We start from the raw sequence: 17,118 nt of genomic DNA on the forward strand, positions 1-17,118 counted from the left end.
ACATTTGTGTTCTCTACGCAGTAAACTAGAGCTATCATTGCAAACAAACAGGATATTTATGTTTGCAAACATGACTTTTTATCCACTTGGCCAAGAAAAAAAAAGTGTTTGCTTTTCTCCAAAACCAGTTTGAGGGTGATTTTCTGAGCCCATTGCATACCAGTTCCACAGCACTTTTTCTGGAAATGACTGGATGAAACCAGAAATATCATCTTGTGTTATGGCAAACTCAATCCGAGACCTTGCAACAGGCTCTGCTTTGTGTTTTTTGATATTATCAATGGACTTTATGGTTTTGAATGAATTTAAGCAGGGAATATTTTCTTTGGTGCTGGGAAACACTAATTAGTTCCACATGCAGACACAAACTCAACACATTAGTGTTGTCTAGGCAGAAAACTACAGCAATTGCTGCAAACAAACATGATATTTGTGTTGGTGTAGATGACATTTTATGCACTTGCCTAAGAAAATACTTTGCTAGTCTCCAAAACCAGTTTGACTGTGATTATCTGAGTCCATTGCATACCAGTTTTACAGCACTTTGTGAGGATATGACTGGATGAAACCAGAAATATCCTCTTGTGTTATGGCTAACTCAATCCCAGATCTTGCTACAACCTCTGTGTTTGTGTTTTCTGGATATTATCAATGGACTTTACGTTTTAGAATTAATTTTTGTAGAAGAAATTCTGTTTTGTGCTGGAAATGCTAAGTGATTCCATATGCAGGCCCAATGTGTTCACATTTGTGTTTTCTACGCAGAAAGCTAGAGCAACTGTTGCAAACAAACAGGATATTGATATTTGCAAACATGACTTTTTATACACTTGGCCAAGAAAAAGAGTTTGCTTTTCTCCAAAACCAGTTTGAGGGTGATTTTCTGAGTCCATTGCCTACCAGTTCCACAACAGGTTGAATGGAAATGACTGGATGAAACCACAAATATGCTCTTGTGTTATGGCTAACTCAATCCCAGATCTTGCTACAGGCTCTGCTTTGTGTTTTTTGATATTATCAATGGACTTTATGGTTTTGAATGAATTTAAGCAGGAATATTTTCTTTGATGCTGGGAAACTCTAATTATTTCCACATTGAGACTCAAACTCATTCATTTGTTTTCTAGGCAGAAAACTTCAGCAATTGCTGCAAAGAAACATGACATTTGTGTTGGTGTAGATGACATTTTATGCACTTGCCTAAGAAAATAGTTTGCTTTTCTCCAAAACCTCTTTTACTGTGATTTTCTCAGTCCATTGCATATGAATTCCACACCACTTTGTCCGGATATGACTGGATGAAACCAGAAATATCCAGTTGTGTTTTCGCTAAATCAATCCCAGATATTGCTACAGGCTCTGTGTTTCTGTTTCCCGGATATTATCAATGGATTTATTATCTTGAATGTTTTTTATCAGGAATATTTTATTTTGTGCATGGGAAACTCTAGTTGATTCCACATGGAGACACCAGCCCTACACATTCGTGTTTTCTAGGGAGAAAGCTAGAGGAACTGCAGCAAACAAACATAATATATCTTTTTTTATAGATTACATATTATGCAGTTGTCTAACGAAAAGATTTTGCTTTTCTCCAAAATCAATTTTACTGTGACTTTCTCAGTCCGGTCACTTGCATATGAATTCCACACTACTTTGTCCGGATATGCCTGGATGATACCAGAAATACCCGGTTGTTTTTTGGCTAACTCAATGCGAAATATTGTGAAAGCCTCTGTGTTTGTGTTTTCCGGATATTATCAACAGACTTTATTGTTTTGAATGTTTTTATCAGGGAACATTTAATTTTGTACCGTAGAAACACTAGTTGATTCCACATGGAGACACCAGCTCTACACATTCATATTTTCTAGGGTGAAAGCTAGATGAACTGCAGCAAACAATCATGACATTTCTGTTTGAATAGATGAAATTTATATACTTGCCTAAAAAAAGACTTTGCTTTTCTCCAAAACCACTTTTACTCTGATTTTACCAGTCAATTGCATACGATTTCCAAGCTACTTTGTCCAGGTATGAGTGGATGAAATCAGAAATATCCGGTTGTGTTTTACTAACTCAATCCGAAATATTGTGAAAGCCTCTGTGTTTTTTGTTTTCTGGATATTATTGATGGACTTAATTGTTAGAATGTTGTTTATCAGGGAACATGTAATTTTGTGCTGGGAAACACTAATTGTTTCCACATTGAGACACCAGCTCTACACATTCTTATTTTCTAGGGAGAAAGCTAGAGAAAATGAGGCAAACAAACATGATATTACTGTTTGTAAGATGACATTTTATGCACTTCTCTAAAGAAAAGAATTTGCTTTTCTCCAAAACCATTTTTACTGTGATTTTTCGGTCCATTCTATACGAATTCCACACCAATTTGTCCAGATATGACTGGATTAATCCAGAAATATCCGGTGGTGTTTTTGGCTAACACAATCCCAGATATTGCTACAGTTTCTGTGATAATATTTTCCGGATATGATCGACAGACTTTATTGTTTTGAATGTTTTTATCAGGGAACATTTAATTTTGTACCAGAGAAACACTAATTGGTTCCACATGGAGACACCAGCTCTGCAAATTCGTATTTTCTAGGGAGAAATCTAGAGGAACTATGGCAAACAAACATGATATTTCTGTTTGAATAGATGACATTTTATACACTTGCCAAACGAATAGACTTTGCTTTTCTCCAAAACCATTTTACTGTGTTTTTCTCGGTCCATTACATACGAATTCCATACCAGTTTGTCCGGATATGACTGGATGAAACCAGAAATATCCGGTTGTGTTTTGGCTATCTCAATCCCAGATATTGCTACAGCCTCTGTGGTTGTGTTTTCCGGATATTACCAATGGACTTTTTGTTTTGAATGTTTTTTATCATGGAACATTTAATATTAAACCGTAGAAACACTACATGACTCCACTTGGATCACCAGCTCTACACATTCGTATTTTCTAGGGAGAAAGCTAGATGAACTGCAGCAAACAATCATGATATTTCTGTTTGTATACATCTGGCTGAAGGAAAATATTTTGCTTTTCTCTAAAAACATTTTTACTGTGATTTACTCGGTCCATTGCGTACGAATTTCACACCACGTTGTCCGGATATGATTGTATGAAACCAGAAATATCCGGTTGTTTTTTGGCTAACTCAATCCGAAATATTGTGAACGCAACTGTGTTTTTTATTTTCTGGATATTATCGATGGGCTTTATTGTTTTGAATGTTGTTTATCAGGGAACATGTAATTTTGTGCTGGGAAACACTAATTGCTTCCACATGGAGACACTAGCTCTACACATTCGTATTTTGTAGGGAGAAAGCTAGAGAAAATGCAGCAAAAAAATGGTATTACTGTTTGTAAGATGACATTTTATGCAATTGCTTAAAGAAAAGAATTTGCTTTTCTCCAAAATCATTTTTACTGTGATTTTCAGTCCATTGCATACGCATTCCACACCACTTTCCAGATATGACTGGATAAATCCAGAAATATCCAGTTCTGTTTTTGCTAACTCAATCCGAAATATTGTGAAACACTCTGTGTTTGTGTTTTCTGGATATTATCGATGGACTTTATGGTTTTCAATGTTGTTTATCAGGGAACATTTAATTTTGTGCTGGGAAACACTAATTGGTTCCACATGGAGACACCAGCGCTACATATTCATATTTTCTAGGGAGAAAGCTAGAGGAACTGGGGCAAACAAATATGATATTTCTGTTTGTATAGAACAATTTATACACTTGCCGAAGGAAAAGACTTTGCTTTTCTCCAAAACCATTTCACTGTGATTTTCTCGGTACATTGCATTCGAATTCCACACCAGTTTGTCCGGATATGACTGGATGAAACCAGAAATATCTGGTTGTGTTTTGGCTAACTCAATCCCAGATATTGCTACAGCCTCTGTGGTTGTGTTTTCCGGATATCATCAACGCACTTTATTGTTTTGAATGTTTTTTATCAGGAAACATTTAATTTTGTGCTGGGAAACTCTAATTGGTTCCACATGCAGACACCAGCTCTACACATTTGTATCTTCTAGGGAGAAAGCTAGAAAACTGCGGCAAACAATCATGACATTTCTTTTTTTATAGATTACATTTTATGCAGTTACCTAATGATAAGATTTTGCTTTTCTCCAAAACCATTTTTACTGTGACTTTCTCAGTCCGGTCCATTGCATAAGAATTCCACACCACTTTGTCCGGATATGACTGCATGAAACCAGAAATATCCGGTTGTGTTTTGGCTAACTCAATCCGAAATTATTGAAAGCATCTGTGTTTGTGTTTTCCGGATATTATCAATGGGCTTTATTGTTTTGAATGTTTTCATTAGGGAACATTTAATTTTGTACCGTAGAAACACTAATTGGTTCCACATGGAGACACCAGCTCTACACATTCATATTTTCTAGGGAGAAAGCTAGATGAACTGCGGCAAAAAATCATGACATTTCTGTTTGAATAGATGACAATTTATGCACATCCTTCACGAAAAGACATTGCTTTTCTCCAAAACCATTTTTACTCTTATTTTATCAGTCCATTGCATACGAATTCCACAAAACTTTTTCCGGATATGACTGGATTAACGAGATATATCCGGTTGTGTTTTGGCTAACTCCATCTGAAATATTCTGAAAGCCTCTGTGTTTGTGTTTTCTGGATATTATCGATGTACTTTATTGTTTTGACTGTTTTTTTAACAGGGAACATAAAATTATTTGCTGGGAAAGACTAATTGGTTCTACCTGGAGATACCAGCTCTACACATTCGTATTTTCTATGGAGAAAGCTGGAGGAAATGCGGAAAACAAACATAATATTTCTGTTTGTATAGATGACATTTCATGCACTTGCCAAACTCCAAGACTTTGCTTTATTCCAAAACCATTTTTACTGTGATTCTCTTGGTCCTTTGCATTCCACACCACTTTGTCCAGATATGCTTGGATTTAACCCGAAATATCCGGTTGTGTTTTGGCTAACTATATTCCAGATATTGCTACAGGCTCTGTGTTAATGTTTTCCAGATATTATCGACGGACTTTATTATTTTGAATGTTTTTTATCAGAGAACATTTAGTTTTGTGCTGGGAAACTCTAGTTGACTCCACATAGAGACACCAGCTCTACACATTCGTATTTTCTAGGGAGAAAGCCAGAGGTTCTGCAGCAAACAAAGATCACATTTCTGTTGGTATACATGGCATTTTATGCACTGGCCAAAGGAAAAGACTTGCTTTTCTCTAAAACAATTTTTACTGTGATTTTCTCGTTCCATTGCATATGAATTCCACACCACTTTGTCCCGAGATGATTGGATGACACCGGAAATATCCGGTTGTGTTTTGGCTAACGCAATCCCAGATATTGCTACAGCCTCTGTGTTTGTGTTTTCTGGATATTATCGATTGACTTTATTGTTTTGAATGTTTTTAATCAGTTAACATTTAGTTTTGTGCTGGGAAACACTAGTAGACTCCACATGGAGACACCAGCTCTACACATTCGTATTTTCTAGGGAGAAAGCTAGAGGAACTCTGGTAAACAAACATGATATTTCTGTTTGTACAGATGACATTTTAAGCACTTGCCTAATGAAGTGTCTTTGTTTTCTCCAAAGCAATTTTTACTGTGATTTTCTCGGTGCATTACATACGAATTCCAAAACAATTTGTCCGGATATGACTGGATGAAACAAGAAATATCCGGTTTTGTTTTGGCTAACTCAATCCCAGATATTGCTGCAGCCTCTGTGTTTGTGATTTCCGGATGTTATCGATGGGCATTATGGTTTTGAATGTTTTTTATCAGGAAACATTTAATTTTGTGCTTAGAAACACTAGTTGATTCCACATGGAGACACCAGCTCTACACATTCGTATTTTCTAGGGAGAAAGCTAGAGGAACTGCGGCAAACAAACATGACATTTCTGTTTGTATTCATGACATTTTATTCACTTGCCTAACGAAAAGACTTTGCTTTTCTCCATACCATTTTTACTACGATTCTCTCGGTCCATTGCATACGAATTCCACCCCACTTTGTCCGGATATGACTGGATGAAGCTAGAAATATCTGGTTGTGTTTTGGCTAACTCAATCCCAGATATTGCTACATGCTCTGTGTTTCTGTTTTCGAATATTATCCAAGGATTTATCTTTTGAATATTTTTTATCAGTTAACATTTAATTTTGTGCTGGGAAACAGTAATTGGTTCCACTGGGAGACACCAGCTCTACATATTCATATTTTCTACGGAGAAAGCCAGAGGAACTGCAGCAAACAAACATGATATTTCTGTTTGTATCGATCACATTTTATGCACTGGCCTAAAGAAAAGTCTCTGCTTTTCACCAAAACAATTTTTACTGTGATTTTGCGGTCCATTGCATATGAATTCCACAACACTTTGTCCGGATATGCCTGGATGAAACCAGAAATATCCGGCTGTGTTTCGACTAACTCAATCTGAAATTATTGAAAGCATCTGTGTATGTGTTTTCTGGCTATTATCGATGGACTTTATTGTTTTGAATGATTTTATCAGGGAATATTTGATTTTGTACCACAGAAACACTAATTGACTCCACATGGACACAACAGCTCTAACCATTCGTATTTTCTAGGGAGAAAGCTGGAGGAACTGCGTCAAACAAACATGACATTTCTGTTTGTATTGATGACATTTTATGCACTTGCCTAACGAAAAGACTTTGCTTTTCTCCCAAACCATTTTTACTGTGATTTTCTTGATCCATTGCATACGAATTCCACACCACTTTGTCCAGATATGACTGGCTGTAACCAGAAATTCCAGTTGTGTTTTGGCTAACTCAATCCCAGATATTGCTACAGCCTTTGTGTTTGTGTTCTCCGGAAATTATTGACCTACTTTATTGTTTAGAATGTTTTTATCAGGGAACATTTAATTTTGTGGTGGGAAACACTCTGTGACTCCAGATGGAGACACCAGCTCTATATATTCGTCTTTTCTAGGGAGAAAGCTAGAGGAACTGCGGCAAACAAACATGATATTTCTGTTTGTATAGTTGACATTTTATGCACTTGCCGAAGGAAAAGACTTTGCTTTTCACCAAAACCATTTTTACTGTGATTTCTCGATCCATTGTATATGAATTCCACACCACTTTGTCCGGATATGCTTGAATGAAACCAGAAATATCCGGTTGTGTTTTGGATAACTCAATCCCAGTTATGGCTACAGCTTCTGTGTTTGTGTTTTCTGGATATTAACGATGGACTTTATTGTTTTGAATGTTTTTATCAGGGAAACTTTAAATTTGTACCATAGAAACACTAATTGGTTCCACATGGAGACACCGGATTTACACATTCATATTTTCTAGTGAGAAAGCTAGAGGAACTGCAGCAAACAAACATGACATTTCTGTTTGTATTGATGACATTTTATGCACTTGCCTAACGAAAAGACTTTGCTTTTCTCCAAAACCATTTTTACTGTGATGTTCTCAGTCCATTGCATACGAATACCACACCACTTTGTCCGGATATGACTGGATGAAACCGGAAATATCTGGTTGTGTTTCGGCTAACTCAATCCGAAATTTTTGAAAGCATCTGTGTTTGTGTTTTCTGGATATTATCGATGGACTTTACAGTTTTGAATGTTTTTTTCAGGGTATATTTAATTTTGTACCGTAGAAACACTTGTTGACTCCACATGGAGACACCAGCTCTACACATTCATATTTTCTAGAGTGTAAGCTAGAGGAACTGCTTCAAAAAAACATGACATTTCTGTTTGTATTGATGACATTTTATGCACTTGCCTAACGAATAGACTTTGCTTTTCTCCAAAACCATTTTTACTGTGATTTTCTCGCTCCATTACATACGAATTCCACACCACTTTGTCCAGATATGACTGGCTGAAACCAGAAATATCCGGTTGTGTTTTGGTTAACTCAATCGTAGATATTGTGACAGCCTTTGTGTTTGTGTTCTCTGGAAATTATTGACCTACTTTATTATTTAGAATGTTTTATCAAGGAACATTTAATTTTGTGCTGTGAAATACTAATTGGTTCCACATGGAGACACCAGCTCTACATATTCGTCTTTTCTAGGGAGAAAGCTGGAGGAACTGTGACAAAAAAACATTGCATTTCTGTTTGTATAGTTGACATTTTATGCACTTGTCGAAGGAAAAGACTTTGCTTTTCTCCAAAACCATTTGTACTGTGATTTCTCGATCTATTGTATATGAATTCCACACCACTTTGTCCGGATATGCCTGATTGATACCACAAATATCCGATTGTGTTTTGGAAAACTCAATCCCAGATATTGCTGCATCCTCTGCGTTTGTGTTTTCTGGATATTACCAATGGACTTTATTGTTTTGAATGTTTTTATCAGGGAACATTTAATTTTGTGCTGGGAAACACTATCTGATTCCACATGGAGACACCAGCTCTGCACTTTCGTATTTTCTGGGATGGAAGCTAGAGGAACTGCGGCAAACAAACATGATATTTCTGTTTGAATAGATGACATTTTATGCACTTGCTTAATGAAAAGACATTACTTTTCTCCAAAACCATTTTTACTGTGATTTTCTCAGTCCATTGCACACAAATTCCACACCAGTTTTTCCCGGTATGACTTTATGAAACCAGAAATATCCGGTTGTATTTTGGCTAACTGAATTCCAGATATCGCTACAGCCTCTGTTTTGTGTTTTCTGGATATTATCAATGGACTTTATTGTTTTGAATGTTTTTATTAGTTAACATTTAATTTTGTACCATAGAAACACTAATTGGTTCTACATGGAGACACCAGCTCTACACATTCGTATTTTCTAGGGAGAAATCCAGAGGAACTGCAGCAAACAAACATGGTATATCTGTTTCTATAGATGACACTTGCCTAACGAAAAGATTTTGCTTTTCTCCAAAACCATTTTACTGTGATTTTCCCGGTCCATTTCCTACGAATTGCCCAACACTTAGTCCGGATATGACTGGATGAAACCAGAAATATCCAGTTTTGTTTTGGCTAACTCAATCCCAGATTTGTGAGAGCCTCTCTGTTTTTGTTTTCCGGATATTATCGACATACTGTCTTGTTTAGAATGTTTTTCATCAGGGAACATTTAATTTAGTGCTGGGACACACTAATTGGTTCCACATGTAGACATTAGCTCTACACATTCATATTTTCTAGGGAGAAAATTAGAGGAACTGCTGCAAACAAACATCATATTTCTGTTTGTACAGATGACATTTTATGCAATTGCCTAACGAAAACACTTTGCTTTTCTCCAAAACCATTTTTCCTGTGATTGTCTGTGTCCATTGCATACGAATTCCACACCACTTTGTCCAGATATGACTGGATGAAACCAGAAATATCTGGTTGTGTTTTTGCTAACTCAATCGTAGATATTGTGACAGCCTCTGTGTTTCTGTTTTCTGGATGTTATCCATGGACTTTATTGTTTTGAATGTTTTTTTATCAGGGAAAAATTAATTTTGTGCTTGGAAAAATAAAATGGTTTCAAATGCAGACACCACCTCTACACATTCGTATTTTCTAGGGAGAAAGCTGGAGGAACTGTGGCAAACAAACATGATATTTCTCTTTGTATAGATGATATTTTATGCACATGCCTAAGGAAAGACTTTGCTTTTCTCCAAAACCATTTATATTTTTATTTTCTTGCTCCATTGCATACAAATGCCACACCCCTTTGCCCGGATAAGACTGGATGAAATCAGAAATATCCAGATGTGTTTTTGGTAACTCCATCCCACATATAGCTACAGCCTCTTTCTTTGTGTATTCCGGATATTATGAACGGACTTTATGGATTTGAATGTATTTTATAATGGAACATTTATATTTGTGCTTGGAAACACTAATTGGTTCCATGTGTAGACACCAGATCTACACATTCGTATTTGCTATGGAGAAAGCTAGAGGATATGAAGCAAAGAAACATGTTATTTCTGTTTGTATACCTGAAAATTTATGCACTTGCCTAAGGCCAAAATTTTTCCTTTTCTCCAAAATCATTTTACTGTGATTTTCTCAGTCCTTACATACGAATGCCACACAACTTTGTCCAGATATGACTGGATGAAACCAGAAAGATTCGTTTGTGTTTTGGCTAACTCCATCCCAGATATTGAGACAGCTCTGTGTTTGTGTTTTCCGGATATTATCGATGGACTTTATTGTTTTGAATGTTTTTTTCGGGAAATATTTAATTTAGTGCTGGGAAACAGAAATTGGTTCCACATGGAGACACCAGCTCTACTCATTCGTATTTTTTAGGGATAAACCTAGAGCAACTGCGGCAAACAAACATGGTATTTCTGTTTGTATAGATGGCTTTTTATGCACTTGTCTAAGGAAATGACTTTGCTTTTCTCCAAAACCATTTTTCCTGTGATAGTCTATGTCCATTTTATACGAATTCACACCACTTTGTCCGGATATGACTGGATGAAACCAGAAATATCCGGTTGTGTTTTCCTAACTCAATTTGAGATATTGCGAAAGTCTCTGTGTTTGTGTTTTCGGGGTATTATCGATGGAATTTATTGTTTGGAATGTTTTTAATCAGTGAGCATTCAATTTTCTGCTGGGAAACAATAGTTGGTTCCACATGCAGACACCAGCTCTATACATTAGTATTTTCTAGGGAGAAAGCTAGAGGATCTGCGGCAAACAAACATGATATTTCTGATTGTATAGTTGACATTTTATGCACTTGCCTAAAGAAAATACTTTGCTTTTCTCCAAAAATATTTGTGCTGTGATTTTTTCGGTCCATTGCATACGAATTCCACACCACTTTGCTTGGATATGACTGGATGAAACCAGAAATATCCAGTTGTGTTTTGGCTAACTCAATCTGAAATATTGTGAAAGCCTCTGTTTTTGTCATTTCTGGATATTATAGAGGGACTTTATTGTTTTGAGTGTTTTTTATCAGGGAACATTTAATTTTGTGCTGGGAAACAGTAATTAGTTCAACATGGAGACACAAACTCCACACATTTGTATTTTCTAGTTAGAAAGCTAGAGAAATAGCGGCAAACAAACATGGTATTTCTGTTTTTATAAATGACATTTTATGCACTTGCCTAATGAAAAGACTTTGCTTTTCTCCAAAACCAATTTTCCTGTGATTATCTCGGTCCATTGCATACAAATTCCACATGACATTGTTGGGATATGAGTGGATGAAACCAGAAATATCCGGTTGTATTTTGGCTAACTCTATCCAGATATTGTGAAAGTATTCTGTTTGTGTTTTCTGGATATCATCGATGGACTTTATTGTATTGAATGTTTTTTTTTTATCTGGAACATTATTTTTATGCTGGGAAACACTAATTGTTTCCACATGGAGACTCCAGCTGTAAGCATTCGTATTTTCTAGGGAAAATCTAGGGGAACTGGGTCAAACAAACATGATATTTCTGTTTGTGTACATGGCATTTGATTCACTTTGCTAACGAAAAGACTTTGCTTTTTTCCAAAACCATTTTTACTATGGTTTTCTTGGTCCATTGCATACGAATTCCACACCACTTTGTCCATATATGACTAGATGAAACCAGAAATATCAGGTTGTGTTTTGCCTACCTCAATCCCACATTTTGCGACAGCCTGTGTGTTTGTGTTTTCTGGATATTATCCATGGACTTTATTGATTTAAATGTTTTTTATCAGGGAACATTGAATTTTGTGCTTGGAAACACTGTTTGGTTCCACATGGATACACCAGCTCTATATATTCGTATTTTCTTGGGAGAAAGCTAGAGGAACTGCGGCAAACAAACATGATATTTCTGTTTGTGTAGGTGACATTTTATGCACTTGCCTTATGAAAAGACTTTGCTTTTCTCCAAAACCATTTTTACTGTGATTGTCTGTGTGTATTGTATACAAATTCCACACCACTTTGTCCAGATATGACTGGATGAAACCAGAAATATCCGGTTGTGTTTTGGCTATCTCAATCCCACAATTTGCGAGAGCCACTGTGTTTGTGTTTTCTGGATATTATCGACGGGCTTTATTTTATTGAATGTTTATTATCAAGGAACATTTAATTTTGTGCTGGGAAACACTAATTGACTCCACATGGAGACAACAGCTCTACACATTTGTATTTTGTAGGGAGAAAGCTCAAGGAACTACAGGAAACAAACATGATATTTCTGTTTGTATAGATGACATTTTATACACTTGCCTAACAGAAAGACTTTGCTTTTCTTCAAAACAATTTTTACTGTGATTGTTTTTGTCCATTGTATATGAATTCCACACCACTTTGTATGGATATGACTCGATGAAACCAGAAATATCCGGTTGTGTTTTGGCTAACTCAATCCACATATTACGACAGCCTCTGTGTTTGTGTTTTCTGGATATTATTGACAAACTTTATTGTTTTGAATTTTTTTATAAGGGAACATTTAATTTTGTGCTTGGAAACACTAACAGCTTCCACATGGAGGCACCAGCTCCACACATTCGTATTTTCTAGCGAGAAAGCTAGAGGAAGTGAGGAAAACACAGGGGCGGTGGTGCTTTGACACGCCTGGTGGGCGGTCCTCGTGCGCGCGCTGCTCTCCTTTTCTCTGGTCTCGGAAGTCGCTAGCTGTAATCCAGGCGGCGGAAGCGGCGAGCGATTCCTTGTGGTCTAGATAAATCAGGAAAAATGTCTCTCTATCCATCTCTTGAAGACTTGAAGGTAGACAAAGTAATTCAGGCTCAGACTGCTTTTTCTGCAAACCCTGCCAACCCAGCAATTTTGTCAGAAGCTTCTGCTCCCATCTCTCAAGATGGAAATCTTTATCCTAAACTGTATCCGGAACTTTCTCAATACATGGGCCTGAGTTTAAATGAAGAAGAAATACATGCAAATCTGGTGATGGTCTCTGGAGCGCCACTTCAGGGGCAGTTGGTAGCAAGACCTTCCAGTATGAACTATATGGTGGCTCCTGTAACTGGAAATGATGTTGGGCTTCGCAGAGCAGAAATTAAACAAGGGATTCGTGAAGTCATTTTATGTAAGGATCAAGATGGAAAAATTGGACTCAGGCTTAAATCAATAGATAATGGTATATTTGTTCAGCTAGTCCAGGCAAATTCTCCAGCCTCATTGGTTGGTTTGAGATTTGGCGACCAGGTACTCCAGATCAATGGTGAAAACTGTGCAGGCTGGAGCTCTGATAAAGCTCACAAGGTGCTCAAACAGGCTTTTGGAGAGAAGATCACAATGACCATTCGTGACAGGCCTTTTGAGCGGACAATTACTATGCATAAGGACAGTACTGGAAACGTTGGCTTTATCTTTAAAAATGGGAAAGTAACATCCATAGTGAAAGATAGTTCTGCAGCCAGAAACGGTCTTCTCACGGAATATAACATCTGTGAGATCAACGGCCAGAACGTCATTGGATGGAAGGACTCTCAAATTGCAGACATACTATCAACATCTGGGACTGTAGTTACCGTCACAATCATGCCTGCTTTTATCTTTGAACATATTATTAAACGGATGGCGCCAAGCATTATGAAAAGCCTGATGGATCACACCATCCCTGAAGTTTAACAGTTAGGACACAATGGAAACAGCTGAGCGTCTCCAGTTTCCTTTCTCAACTACTTCTGTATTATGCACACGAAGCTTTCCCGGAGCCAGGGAGCATATGCTGCATGAGGACCTTCCCGTCTCACGTTATGGCTGGGAATCTACTGGTTCATCTGATCTCCTCAGATTTCACGGTCGTTGTAGTCTTAGCCTGGTTTTACAGCTGTGAAACTTTCACAAGATTGACTGACTTTCCTAGAATAGTTTCTCTACTGGAAACCTGATGCTTTTCTAAGCCATTGTGACGAGGGTGATTGATGCCAGCTTAGCTTTGTATGAGAACCAGTTACCTTTCTTCTAGGTAATGAGTAGTGCTCTTCACGTCATTTTAGTTCTATGGTATATTTGCATTTTTAACAAGTACATGGTAGTACATTTAGAGTGATTGCCTTTGGTAGGTTTTTTTCTCCCTCTGTATGTATGTAAACACCAATTAGGTAATGCTGGTTTCATTCCATGTAAGCATTATACAGTTTATGTAGGTTATAAGAGATTATGATGATTGTCATTAAATTTTAACTACCTTCACTAATATGCTTCAACTGTCGCCTTAACTATGCTAAGCTCTAGAACAAAAGCCAAAATATAATTATTGCTGCCTTCCTAAAACTCAAGATGTAGTTCTGTATTAAACTGAAATGTGCACTAGCCCAAAAGAGGTTAATAGTGCTTTCTGAGCTATAGCATAGCTGCTTGGTTGTATTTGACATTTTCTAGTCATCACATAACAGAAATATCTTCTCCAAGTTGCCAGTACTGCTTCCTGAGAAACAAAGCGCTATATATTTAATGTAAAATTTCTTATACTAAACAGGATGAACTTTTGATTCCTCTTTTCATTAGTAGATTAAGTAGAATAATACTAATTTTGGCATCTGAATGTTAAAATTATGTAACCGACCTATTTTGGGAAAAAAGGTTTTCCAGGTAATTTGTTCCATTTCCTGACTCGCCTGCAAACAAAGTGACAGTGACACTTTATCTTTTTTTTTCTGTTTTGGTTTATGCCTATCCTAATTAAACATGTATAAAGTGAAAAAAAAGGAAGTGCAGAAAACAAACATGATATTTCTGTTTGTATAGATGACATTTTATGCAGTTTCCTAACGAAAAGACTTTGCTTTTCTCCAAAACCATTTTTACTGTGATTTTCTCAGTCCATTGCATATGAATTCCACACCAGTTTGTCCGGATATGACTGGATGAAACCAGAAATATCCGGTTGTGTTTTGGCTAACTCAATCCGAATATTGTTAAAAATTCTGTGTTTGTGTTTTCTGGATATTATCGATGGACTTTATGGTTTTGAATTTTTTATCAGGGAACATTTCAATTTGTACCGTTGAAATACTAATTGGTTCATCATGGGGACACCAGCTCTACACATTCGTATTTTCTAGGGAGAAAGCTGGAGAAACTGTGTCAAACCATCATGATATTTCTGTTTCTGTAGATGTCATTTTATGCACTTGCCTAACGAAAAAACTTTTCTTTTCTCCAAAACCATTTTTAATGTGATGGTCACGGTCCATGGCATACGAATTCCACAGCACTTTGTCAGGATATGACTGCATGAAACCTGAATAATCCGGGTTTTCTTTGGCTAACTCTATCCCACATATTGCGACAGCCTCTGTATTTGTGTTTTCTGGATATTATCGATGGACTTTTTTGTTATGAATGTTTTTATCAGGGAACATTTAATTTTGTACCGTTGAAACACTAATGGGTTCATCATGGGCACACCAGCTCTACACATTCGTATTTTCTACAGAGAAAGCTAGAGTAACTGCAACAAACCAACATGATATTTCTGTTTGTCTAGATGACATTTTATCCACTTGTGTAACGAAAAGACTTTGCTTTTCTCCAAAACCATTTGTACTGTGATTTTCTCGGTCCATTGCATATGAATCCCACACCACTTTGTCCGGATATGACTGGATGAAACCAGAAATATCTGGTTGTGTTTTGGCTAACTTAATCCCAGATATTGCTACAGCCTCTGTATTTGTTTTTTCTGGATATTATCCACAGATATTATTGTTTTGAATGTTTTTTATTGGGGAACATTTTATTTTGAGCTTGGATATAGTAATTTTTTCCACATGCAGACACCAGCTCTACATATTCATATTTTCCAGGGAGAAAGCTAGAGGAACTGGGACAAACCAAAATGATATTTCTGTTTGTATAGATGACTTTTTATCCACTTGCCTAATGAAAAAACTTTGCTTTTCTACAAAACCATTTTTACTCTGATTTTCTGGTTCCATTGCATACGAATTCCAAACCACTTTGCCCGGATATGACTGGATGAAACCAGAAATATCCGGTTGTCTTTTGCCTAACTCAATCCGAAATATTGGGAAAGCCTCTTTGTTTGTGTTTTCTGGATATTCTCGATGGACTTTATAGTTTTGAATATTTTTATCAGGGAACATTTATTTTGTACCCTAGAAACACTAATTGGTTCATCATGGGGACACCAGCTCTATACATTCATATTTTCTAGGGAGAAAGCTAGAGGAACTGTGGCAAACAAACATGATATTTCTGTTTGTATCGATGACATTTTATGCAGTTGCCTAAAGAAAAGACTTTGCTTTTCTCCAAAACTATTTTTAGTGTGATTTTCTCGGTCCATTGCATATGAATTCCACACCAGTTTGCCCGGATATGACTGGATGAAACCGGAAATATCCGGTTTTGTGTTGGCTAACTCAATCCCAGATATGGCTACAGCCTCTGTGTTTGTTTATTCCTGATATTATCAATGGACTTTATTGTTTTGAATGATTTTTATCAGGGAACATTTAATTTTGTGCTGCGAACCACTAATTGTTTCCAAATGGGGACACCAGCTCTACATATTCTTATTTTCTAGGGAGAAAGCTAGAGGAACTGTGGCAAACAAACATGATATTTCTGTTTGTGTAGATGACATTTTACGCACTTGCCTAACTTAAAGACTTTGCTTTTCTCCAAAACAATTTTTACTGTGATTTTCTCGGTACACTGCATAGGAATTCCACACAAGTTTGTGCGGTTATGACTGGCTGAAACCAGAAATATCCGGTTGTGTTTTGGCTAACTCAATCCAAAATATTGTGAAAATCTCTGTGTTTCTGTATTCCTGATATTATCCACGGACTTTATTTTTTTGAATGTTTTTAATCAGGGAGCATTTAATTTTCTGCTTGGAAATACTAATTGGTTCCACATGGAGACACCAGCTCTACATATTTGTATTTTCCAGGGAGAAAGCTACAGGAACTGCGGCAAACAAACATGATATTTCTATTTGTATCGATTATTTTTTTGTCTATTTGCCCAATGAAAAGACTTTGCTTTTCTCCAAAACAATTTGTACTGTAATTTTCTCGCGCCATTGCATACGAATTCCACACCAT

General features: G+C 36.7%; 1 protein-coding gene across 1 annotated transcript; it reads left to right on the top strand.

Moving 5' to 3' along the window:
- The first annotated feature begins 12,747 nt into the window (after positions 1–12,747).
- On the top strand, positions 12,748–14,057 carry LOC133754992 (syntenin-1-like). Its single transcript, XM_062185320.1, has one exon. The coding sequence runs from the start codon at positions 12,770–12,772 to the stop codon at positions 13,664–13,666; it is 897 nt and encodes a 298-aa protein (XP_062041304.1). The 5' UTR covers positions 12,748–12,769; the 3' UTR covers positions 13,667–14,057.
- The last annotated feature ends 3,061 nt before the right edge of the window (positions 14,058–17,118 follow it).

Source organism: Lepus europaeus, unplaced genomic scaffold, assembly GCF_033115175.1.
Source record: "Lepus europaeus isolate LE1 unplaced genomic scaffold, mLepTim1.pri SCAFFOLD_37, whole genome shotgun sequence".
NCBI lineage: Eukaryota > Metazoa > Chordata > Mammalia > Lagomorpha > Leporidae > Lepus > Lepus europaeus.

Coding starts and splice junctions, on each gene's coding strand:
- LOC133754992 (XM_062185320.1), top strand. CDS start 12,770: ATGTCTCTCTATCCATCTCTTGAAGACTTGAAGGTAGACAAAGTAATT.